General features: G+C 36.4%; 1 protein-coding gene across 1 annotated transcript; it reads left to right on the forward strand.

Annotated features, from left to right (window-relative positions):
* The first annotated feature begins 7,591 nt into the window (after positions 1 to 7,591).
* LOC148851397 (brassinosteroid-responsive RING protein 1-like) lies at positions 7,592 to 8,077 on the forward strand. Its single transcript, XM_088945680.1, has one exon. It carries the CDS (start codon positions 7,592 to 7,594, stop codon positions 8,075 to 8,077), a length of 486 nt encoding a protein of 161 aa, XP_088801806.1.
* The last annotated feature ends 4,004 nt before the right edge of the window (positions 8,078 to 12,081 follow it).

A 12,081-nucleotide genomic window follows, 5' to 3' on the forward strand; every position in this document is an offset into this window, starting at 1 on the left:
TACGATAATGCCCCATATTGTAATATGCCGATAAAAGGCGTATCATATCATACTTTGAATCTTGATATTAAATGCTAAAGACGTAGCTGCTGGGATAGTCACTTGGTTCCTCTGCATATATATGCGCAATGTTTTAAAAACCGAATTAGAGGCTGAACCGTTTTCTACATGTAACATATGCATAGTTTTATATTTAATTTTTTAATTTTATTTATAAAAAATAAAAAATTATAATTTGAGGCCTAAAAAGGTTTTTTTTGGTGAAAATAGTGGTACAAGGCACTTTCAGGAACTTGGAATGCATAGATCTTGAAAAGTTACCCGAAATAATAAAAAATATCACCCCAATCAAACATAGGAGTGTAAAGTTATGGCCTCAAGAAATTTGCATATACATTTTAGTATGCAACCAATGACCTGATCACCAAGTCAAATGGGTCAACACTCCAACTGCCTAGATTGAATGGTTTTTTACCAGTTTTTGGGTTCTAGTAGAACCAGACCTAGAATTATGGCTGGGTGATGGTTCAAATGGTTCAACCAACAGGGTCAGCAATGGATTGGAAACACTATTGACGTACGGGATCAAATCCGTGTGATTGTAGGCTTCCCATGATAAGGTCAATAGACCCCACATACACTTAGACCTATCAATGATACCCAAAATCCGTGACCCAACCTGACATCCAATTTGATTATCTACGATTCTGATGTGTTTATGCAATCGGATCATATTTGTATTTACAAAATGCATCTGATTAGTTATCAGATTGGCTCTAATTTAACCCATCAGATCTTATTAAAATTGGAATATGATTATATTATATTATATATGAATTTATATATATATATATATAAAATAAATTCAGTATGTTATATTTAGATTAATTTATTATATATAACAGTTGAGAAGCAATTAACTTTCTAGGTTTTCAATAATAAGATCAGATTCGAACTTTGCTGAACCCGATCCGATTAGAGCCCTATATGCACCCTGTTTTACTTCTATTAGGGAATGGTATGATAAGAAATGTTTCAGTGGGTTATCATGTTTAGATAAAGATGAAGAGTAGCGATTGAGATAGAATTTTAAATTTTTTAATTTATGCAATTATTTGAATGCAATGTTTTAAAAACCGACTTGAAATGAGAACCGGAGCCACTGGTTTCTGGGTCAGAGGTTTGGCCATCTGGTGTGAATAAATGGCCCATTATAATTAAGAAATACCATTATGGGTCGATGGTTTAACTGTCTAGGTCAGTGATTATTAATTAAGTCAATGATTTTTTATCAAAGAACAGGTTAAGAGTGAAATTGAATCAATTGGCTGGATGATTGAACAATAAACTGACGATGTAGAATGAAACAATCTGGTATGAATTTTCAATTTTCCACCAAAAAGAATGTGGTTGAAAGCCTTTTACCCTCCAAAGTCTGAATCATGAAATCTAAGGGAGTGTTGGCCATTTTTGCTGATGTGGAAAATTCACATCTATCTTTGTTTTAGAAAACCGAATCATTCTGATGAGTGCATTTTTTAGTTTGGAACAGCAGACTCTAATTTTGATTATAACTCCTCTTTTTCTTTTCCTTTTTTTCATGATCAAGTCTCCCTCTTAATCCGACATGGACTGGTCATTGATGTGGCCCATCATACTGGTAGGTAGGTAGGAGAAAACGATGGGTACAAGCAAATGAAGGAAATAGAACATACACTCATGCGGTGGTTGCCAACATCTTCAATTCATCACCATCTATTATCAAGTCTAAAAGTGCTTTCTAGAATGTCAAACAAAGACCGGTCCAAAAGTATAGAGATTACTATATGACGTGGCAAGTTTCAACTCTTCAATTGTTGATTATTTACTTTAGCTATCCAGCCCAGCCCAAGCTTACCACGGGTCTGAGAAGACCCAAATCCGATCTTTGAGAAGTCAGGTTGGGCAGCTGGGCTTGGATTTCATGGTCCACTTTGCAATCCTAGTCACTGGACCACATTTATCACATGGCCTGTGATATCAGGTATTTAGGTGTGATAACTAAAAATGTGACAAAGAAAATGTTTTAAGCGTTTGGTAAGAGTTCTTCTAAGAAATATAATCAAAATCAAAACACTTTTAAGCCCTAAAATACAAAGTCTAAAATTGGGCCTTGTGTTTTAGGGCTTGACACAAACCCAGAAGTTTATCTAAATGAAAGTTAAATAATCTATTTATTGGGTTCGATTATGATACCGGAAAAAAATATAATCAATCAACGGATATTGACAAAAGCCCAATTTGAGTCCACCCAAATTGTACCTCTTATTTTTCAATTTTGTAATAAAATTATTGCTTAATAAATAAAAATATCTTGTAAATCAGGTTATTCATTAGATATAAACTAATGGGAAATAAAAATATATTATAAATAAGAGGAATTGGTGCAAGATAAATTATTTTACTTTTCAAAACAAAAATAATGTAACTTTACGTACATGAAAACTATGTTTTATTTAAGAAAAGTAGAAAAGAAATAAGAGAAGAATTAACTGTAATACTAACGTTGTCACTTCACTTGTCAATCTCAGACCAAACACAAAACGGCAGCGCTCACTGGATCTCGTTATAGTTGTACTCTACCAATTAACCAGCTTATTACTCCATTCAAACCAAGGTTCAAAGTATAATCGTATCGGTACTTAGAAATGGCCGAAATTTTATTTTTTTTAGTTTTTTTTTATATTTTGATTTTTTAGAAAGTAGTCTGAAACATCTGGAAACTTTTTTAAAAGATACAATACGATACATCCTATATCGAACGTATTATATCGATACTTTGAACCATGATTCAAACCGTAAAAATTGTCATTTGATCAGGATCTCAGAAGGCCGTTGGGTCACCAAGTCACCGGTTCAATCAACCAATCCAGTCGAAGTAAAATGATATGATAGTGGTTAGTAATTTATTATTAATAAGGCCTTGTTCGTTTTTCAGCAAGTTACTAATTCATTCAATTAAATGCATTTGGATAATTTTTTTTAAGAAACACTTACCTGTGTAAGTGCATTTACCCATATTGTTTTATTTCTCATATAAATAAGGCAATAAACTTACCCATATTGTTTTAACCATAAAAATTCATTATTAAAAGGGACATTTTTGTTCTATTCAAGTGTTGGCAACTTTCCCTTAGGTGGGGAAGTTATTTACCCACATAGTAGATGGGTATCACTTACCCACTTACTCGAATAGGAAAATAAACTTTCTCTAATCCCCACATAAATCTGAAAAAAAAGAACATGAGATTGAGTTAGTGGAGTCCGAATCACCTATCAACAATATGCATTCCAACACCCTCCCAACTCGACCTTGTGCCCCTCCATTTGTAGTTTGTTAATGAATGCTGAGTTTTATAGCCAAATATAATGGAAATTTTCTGTTATTTTAAAATGCAAAAAAAGTCAGAAATGGGAAATTTATTATTTGACCCCTTTATAGATTTTAATTGGTTTTTTTCATTTTATTTTATCAAATTCCCACCTATGCTATAGTATCTCTATTGTATTTTGATAAATTCCTCCACCTATCATTATTTTCAATTGTACAAATTCATAAAAAAAAATTATGAGACGAGGAACTAATACCCCCAATAACTAAAAACTTATTTTCATTTCGTTCCAACACAAAGATGTATTTTTACCTTATATTGTATATTATTTTGTATGCATTTATGCTATACATATTTGTATTTGTATTCCTTCCAAATGGAGCCTTAGTTTGGAAAGAGTACAAATACAAATATGTAGAGCACAGAACCTTATATTTTATATTATTTTGTATGAATTTATACTGTACATATTTGTATTTGTATTCCTTCCAAACTAAGCTTAAACGCCTAAACAACTAAACCCAAGTGCAAATTCGCTTAAGATGAGAACAATACTTGACAGTACTTCTTGGCCTAATCTGTCAAAGACGAATGCAAGTCTTCAGGCCTTATTCATTTATGGTAAATGTCTAACTTACCTACTTCAAAGAAGGATAAGTCTTTTTCAACTAAGGCTCCGTTTGTTTGTGATACAAACACTGAATCGGGGTATTTATGTATTTCGGTTCGCGTTTGTCAGCATTTATTTAATGCATAAAAAAATAATGATTATCAGAGTAAAAATGCATTTTCTAACACTTTAGTACCCTGAAAAGAGAGCATTAATGTACCTATTTTTTGGATGCAATTTTGCCCAAAGTTAAGACATTAAAACATATGATATTTGGAGCATTTAATGATGTACCCACACTTTTGCATCAGTTTCAAACAAATAAGATGAATGCAAAAACCATTTAAAATGTGAACCGTGTTTACATTGATGAACTGAAAAATAGGTAAATATATAATGTACATATTTGCGTTTACATTACAAACAAACGCAACCTAAATGATCAAAAACTTATTTAGATGAAGTTTATTTATCATGACACCCATACAATTTTTCAAGTGAATACAAAAAAAAAATTGATCAAATTTCACATTGATCAACTCCCCTTCCCCCCAGTTTACCAATAAACAAACGACGCCTAAGTATTAGAGATGTACTTGTGGTGGTGTAATTACCAAACTATCCTAATGTGAAAATGGTGCGAACACCGTTAATTGAATACATGTGAAAGCATAGTGAATGTACATATGATGTTTAATTAATTTTGAGTATTCTCATTATGACGTTCCTACCAAAGGCAACTCGCTGCATCTACTGCTCAAAGGAACGCCACCTGCCCCTATGTCATTTATGAGGAGATTGTAGTGAACACGCCAATGTTTTAGGTTATAAAAGCCCACGTGAAATATCGGTGTATTTATTCATTATCTGTTCAATGCATATCTACAATGCAGTGTTTTTGAACCGTGTTGATTTGAACGGTAAAACCGTTTGGCCCAGAAACTATGTAGTCAATCGTTCTGTTTTATCCTTAATTCGGTCTTTGATTAATAACCTACTAATCTAGGTGGTTGAATCATCAATCTATTTGACTTGAATAATAGTTTTTGGGCATTTTTGTTTTAATTTTTTTTTATATTTATTCAAATAGAATAAACCATTTATTCAAACTGGATGGTTGAACCACTGACCCAAAAACCAGTGATGAAAGCAATTCCGGTTGCAAATGACTTATGGGTGGCGTCATGGTTTTTAAAACCGAATAGATCAGGGGTCCAGTTATTGGTTTAAATGGCCCGACTATTCAAACCAAACGGCCAGTCCGTTCTAACAAAAAAATTAAAAATTTTGAAAAACGATCAAAACCATTCTAACGGTTCAAACGATTAATCAGCCGGTTCAACGGTTTATTGACCAAAATCAACAGTTTTAGGAAAAAAAAACAATTTTGGAGAAAAACAAAACCGGCCAAATGACCGTTCCCAATTTTTTTATCCGACCGTCCGATCCAATTCGGTTTTGAAAACAATGGGTGGCGTTCTTGTGGGTAAGTAAAGTAAATCCGACAATTAGTTGAAGTTAAGGACATGAGTAACCTGTGGTCCATGTCCATATGATGAATGTACACACTAGTTGAAGCTAAACTCAGCTTGGACTGTCTATCAAACCAATTCTGTGTACCTGCGAATTTGTGAAAATCTGTTGAGAATAGAGCTGAAAACGAAACAGGGCTGGGCTGGTTGCAATGCAGCTGTTTGTCGGCAATGACCCGATAGTTGTGATTGTCATTTGGTGTCTCTCCAAAAATTATTAAGGCCCCATTTTGTTTGTACGAATATGGGTTTGAAATTTCATTATTGTTGTAATATCATTTAGGAGTAGCAACGAGTCCAGTTTTCACGAATTGTTAGAGTTCGATTGAAAGTACGAAATTGAGGCCTCATTTGGTTTGTGGGAATATGGGTTTGGAATCTCATTCCTGCTGGAATAGCATTTAGGGGTGGCAATGAATCGAGCTTTTCACGAACTGCTCGAGCTCAATTTGGCTCAGTTTCAATTGAGCTCAAGCTTGAGTTCGAACCCAATTTATAGGCTCGATTAATAAACGAGCCAAGCTCGAACCTAATAGAGCTCGACTTGTGAGGCTCGTAATCCGAGCTCGAATATATATAAATAAAATTATTATAATTCTTAATTTTTTAAATATCAAATAAAAAATATTTTTTATATATAATTTTTTATTTTTATAAAATATTTTTCTTGAAATCAAACTTGAGCTGAGTCGAGCTTGAGCTCAACATTCTAACTCGAACCGAACTCGAGCTCGAGCTCGAGCCTTATACAACCTTGGCGAGCCGAGCTTGAGCCTCATACTATTCAACTCAGCTCGAATCCACCCCTAATAGCATTCCCCTATTTGAGGGAACGGTCATTTCCTGCCCCTCCTTTGGAAATGAAATTTCATTCATGTTGATTCTAATTTTCATTCCCATTCTTGCTTGAGCTAAACATATTATGGAAATTGACCATTCCAATTCCCATTTCAAAAGATTCCGATTCCCACTGTAAACCAAATAAACCCTAAAATTTTAAGGGTTGTTTAACAACATGATTGGTATGCTTTAGGAAACAAAACCAATTGTCCACATCAGAAAAAAAAAAGTGTATATATATATATATGACAACACGGCCCAACCCATGAACCTAAAACCCCAAACCCAATATAGCCCATAAAATCATACCGGGCTGCGGCATGGCCCATGGCCATCGGGTCAGGTCATGCCAGCCGCGGGCAGCACGGCCGGCCTGAATTACCCCTCTATTTATTAATATCTCGCGAAGGTAAATTGATCCACTAAATAATTGATCAACTTTCTCGTTATAAACTAATTTTTCATGAAAAAAATAAATTAATCAGATAACCAATATTCTCTTGAAGGATGGATAAATTGCTTAACTTTCCACCCGCACCCGAGTACAAATCCAGCATATTTTCGGTGAAAGCTGCTACGTTTGAAACCAGTATTTTTGCTTTCATGCTCAATCAAAGAAACAAATTCTTTTCCAATTTCCATGTAAAACTGTAAAGGCGTAAAGCCAAATCCGTTGGCTGCTTAGTTAGTAGTGCTTACCAGTTTCTACCTAACTAATTCAATGAACTGAGCCAGTTACTTGGCACCAAACCCCAAAAAATAATGCTACGACACCAACCTCCAATATCTATACTACGGAAATAGACACCAGAATTGAAGAGCAAGTGTCCAGATCTAGACCAGTATCCTGCTGTGAAACAGTAGAAGAATCCAAGCGATTCTGTACGATCTACGAGTCCACCTGTTATTTTGACCGGATGGTTTGATGAGTGAAATTGTTGACAAATCCAGCGGCAAGAACGACGTAGCATTGTAGTTCCATTAGTCCCTCGCCCACACAAATTTCCAATTAACAAGTGGACCGGAGACGGCCCACCCACTGACCCAACTCCCATGGCCCACCCGCCATGTCGCTGTGAAGATGACTGATGACTTCAATTCAAATATAACTGCAGAGAGAGAGAGAAACGAACCCCATTCGACATTAGTCGCTTTTATATTGTTGCGAAGTTAGATTCATCATTCATTGATCCATTCCTCCGGTTCCTCCTCTGCTCTGCAAGAAGATGAAACTAACAATGAGATCGTGGTCGGAGTTGGTGTCGAACCTTTACACCCTGACCATCTTCTCCTTCTATCTGTTAATGGAAATAGCCCAGCTGATCAAATTCGCGGCAGGGAGCGCTTGGCGGTTCCAGAAATGTCCGGTCTCGACGGCCCAGTACCTCGCAATGGTGGAAGAAAAGCACCCGGCGGTTCGTTACCGGAGCGGAGGCAGAGGAGAGCCCAAGGAGTGCGTCGTCTGCCTATCCAAGTTCGAGGAAGGAGAAGAGGTGCGAGAGCTGCGATGCAAGCACGAGTTCCACAAGGACTGCTTGGATAAATGGCTCCAGCAGCGGCAGGCCACATGTCCGCTCTGCCGGCAGTCCGTGCTGGGCGACAAGATTGTGTTCGAACAATGCCAGTTTCAGATGGAGCAGGCGTACGACGGTTACGATGATGACCTGATTTTCCTGTTCTCCGCCTTACACGGTAGTTCCTTCCACGGAATGTCTCTGTCTTAGACGGAAGCAGAACCAGAAACACTCTTCTTCCTGTAAATATTTTCGTTACTTTTTGACTTTTTTCCCATTATATATATACAAATTAATTGGATTTTTTTTATTAATTGCAAATATAAATGTCTAAAATTTCATATTAGGATTGAGTTCCGTGCTGGTTTCTGTCAAACGCTTTAGATCCAGGAATCGGAGATTGACAATAGAAAGTCAGAAACAGCTTTTCGTAGCGTAGCCGCGTTGAAAAGCTTGATTGAAAGTTGGTCAATAGGAATTGAGGTGCGGAACGATTACTTTTCTTATGCTTTTTTCTCCTCTCGTATCCTGGGAAACTTCGTCAATAGGAATTGAGGAGACTCAACACAAACAACTAATCTCGACCCGTTCTTTGCGCCACAAATGCGCTTGTCGCTCCAGAATTACGCCCGTATGTCGACAAGACGACAACGACAAAAGAAACAAGCGAACGATTAGATGATCGTTTATAGCCAGACGCTGTCTGGTCTCGGATGGAATCCCAACTCCTGTACACGCAACTCTCGACGGTCGACGTCCAAAGATAGCATACATTAGGATCCCATCCTTAAGATCAGCTACCACTACATCCCAGTCCCAGATTCCAGATTCCCTCCCCTCGACTAAAGACCAAGGCTGTGTTTGTTTTCATGTGAAAAGCGTCCAAAGTTAAAAATGGATAGTCATTTGAAAAAAAATAAATAAATAAGCAGGAAATGGTTTATTTGTGGCATAAGTAAAAGAGGGAGAGGGTGGTCTGAGAGAAGTACTGAAATCAAAATTTGGATAAGCTTTTGCTTTTGAGGGTTGGACCATAAGGTTGCTTTCAGAAAAGGGGCTTTTATTGTTCAGTACACACCCCATAAACTTTTTTACAGGTGGAAATAGTGAAGATGGGACTGATGGAGGAATGAATCAAAATTCAAGGGGTAGTGAATCATAGTTGGGGTGTTTGATAAATAAATAAAACAGAAAAAATAATAAAATTCTTTGAGGTGGACTGAACTCTAAATTTCTCTTTAGAAAAAGTGTAAAACGTATATGTATTGATGCCGATGCAAATTTGGCCAAAATTTGAGGAAGCAAGCTTGATTTAATTTAAGTTAATAAAATTTGTATTGTGTTTGGTCTTGAAAAGTATACGTACAAATTTCAAGACCACAATAGCCTAAGGCTAAATGCATCCCACGACTCAGTTAAAGATTGCAAATTTGCAATAATTCTTTTAAGAACGAAGGGGTCATAGACCAAGTATGAGTGCTATGTAGAGCAAGTCATGACGCGCCACACTGTGGGCATGAGAAAGTAAGCTCCAGGGTGGCATTACATAAGTATACGATCAGCCAACCCAGGTCATTTCGGTCCATTTTACCAATTAAATTTTAGTGCCGGACATTTCAGCCAATCCATGTCTTTCTTCGTTAATCCATATTAGCCGTTTTCTATCTTCCTATGCAGTCATCCACCATTTTCTTCCACTTTTCTCCCTCTTTTCATCGGAATTTCAGCTCTTGGTTTAACCCCTCGTCACAGAGTATCTAGGCAGTAGACCTGTTCATGAACCAGTAGTCCAACGGGCTGGCCTGGCCTGGCCCATTATTGAGTCTGGCTTGGTCATAATTTTAGGCCTGTGGACTCGGCCTCAGGCCTAAAGCATCTGGTCCGACTTTTTTTGGGGCAAGGCTTCAGGCTTTCTCCATGAATTTTATTAGTTTAATCACTCATCACAGAGTATGTAGGCAGTAGACCTATTCATGAGCCAGGTAGCCCGACGGGCTAGCTTGGCCCAACCTATTATTGAGTTAGGCTTGGTCATAATTTTAGGCCTACGGACTTGGCCTCGGGCCTAAAGCATCAGACCTGACTTTTTTTTTTTTGGCCAGGCTCGGGCTTTCTCAAAAAAGCTCGGCCCAAGCTCGAGCCTGACTTGATACTATATATTAAATAAGAAATATATTTTATTTAATAAATATATATATATATGTACAATATTTTTCTTTGTTCTTCTTCTCTTTTTCCAAGTAATAGTGAGATGTTTATTATTTTTGAGTTTTGAAGGCTCTTAATATAAATAAAACATTTTTTATTGAATAAAAAAAGAAAAAAATTCTATTTTCAAATTTCTAGCTAGACTCAAACTCGGGCCCGGGCTTTGGGCTCAAGACTTAGAACCGATGGTTGGACTGGGCTCGAGCTCGGGCTTGAATGTATTCTTTTGATAAATATACAAAGCCCGAACCAAACCCAGCCCGGTCCATGAACAGGTTTAGTAGGCAGCCCCTCTAGGGTTCAACCACTTTCTTTTCCTCCCTTTCCCCTTCCCGGTTCATCCACTCAAGCCAACTCCGTGGATTTTAAGGTTTAGACAATCACCATTGTCTGCCTTACACATGTAATTGATCACCAATCTATGTAGTCTCCAATTTGGATCAAAAAGTCTCGACCGACAAAGGCTTGACAATTGTGAGAGCATCACCTTCAAATATAAATCTAAAAACTCCATTTCTAGCAAATAGAAAAAGCACCATTGTGGTCCTGAACAACTAGACCAGTGGAAATGTCCTCTAAACCTGCAACAACATCAATATTGACTTTTAATGAGCCCAATTGTGGAGCTTGCCAAAGGGTATGCATTTTTTAGTTTTCCATGCCCTTAACATATGATATATGCTTTTATAATTACTTTCATTGGATTGAAAGCTAAAGTAATCATACAACCAATCATCTTCCTTGTTGTCATTCTCATGATCCATACTCTACCATAAGGCAATAAAGTTTGCTACATCTGAAAAACAAACCACACTATTTTGGTTGTACGCCATGACATAGGAACAAAAGATGTAGAAGATCCTTAGCAACATTGCCACAAATCAAGCAGTTAGTAGATTTAAATTGCATGGACTTTAGTTTGGCTCTAGTAGATAGGGGTGGTCACGAGCTGAGCTCTTCGCAAGTTATTCGAGCTCGGTTCATGAAAAGCTTAGCTCGGCTTGGTTTCAACCGAGCTTCAACTCGACTTCGAGCCTAATTTACAGGCTCGTTTATTAATCAAGCTAAACTCGAAACTTATAAAGCTCGGCTCGTAAGGCTCGTGAACTGGCTCGAATAGCTACATAATAATAATAATAATAATAATAATAATAATAATAATAATAACTAATTATTATAATTCTTAATTTTTTAAATATCAAATAAAAATATTTTATATATAATTTTTTATATTTTTATAAAACATTTTTCTCAAGTTGAGATCGAGCTTATGAGCTTTTGACTCAAGCCGAGCTTGAGCTCAAGGTTCTAGTTTGAACCGAGTTCAAGCCTTGTACTACATTGGTGAGCCGAGCTCAAATAGCTAGCTATTCGGCTTAGCTCGGCTTGAATCCGCTATTGCTAGTAGGTAAAATATTATGCACAAGCATTTTACATATGAGTGTACAAGTTTGACTCCCCCTATTTTAAGCAAACTTTACTCTGATTTTGAGTCCAACTAACGGTGCAAAGCAAAAGCTAAACGATAAAGAAAAAAAATAACCAAACATATTAAAGTGATCATATTTCTACTTATCTTTTCATTGGTCCACGATTTAGAAAGTATATTTACCAATTACATTAAGTCATTAACAACATTATAAATAGGGAAAATTCCACTTTAGTACCATAGAATTTTGGGGTAGTGTCAAGTTTGCACTCGAACCTTCAAATGTGTCACTGCAGTACCTAAACTTTCAAAAGTGTCGAGTTGGTCCCTGCTGTTAAGTGACCATCAGCTATCTGTTGAAAATATCAAAACTATCTCTAAAAAAATACATTGTTCATTGTCTTCTACCTTGAAATTGAACCAGTTATCTTCAAAAAAAAAGAGAGAAAAAGCATAAAATATGATAGAGGGAAACAATAACTGAAAGCAAAGAAATAACTAGACAATAATATCTTTCAGACCTAAAGTTAGAAGACAATGACTTCGTTAGTCTAGAATTTCAAACACCTCAACCAAT

The sequence above is a fragment of the Nelumbo lutea genome, chromosome 5 (genome assembly GCF_056320005.1).
Source record: "Nelumbo lutea isolate HS-2025 chromosome 5, American lotus-T2T, whole genome shotgun sequence".
NCBI classification, from domain to species: domain Eukaryota; kingdom Viridiplantae; phylum Streptophyta; class Magnoliopsida; order Proteales; family Nelumbonaceae; genus Nelumbo; species Nelumbo lutea.

Coding starts and splice junctions, on each gene's coding strand:
- LOC148851397 (XM_088945680.1), top strand. CDS start 7,592: ATGAGATCGTGGTCGGAGTTGGTGTCGAACCTTTACACCCTGACCATC.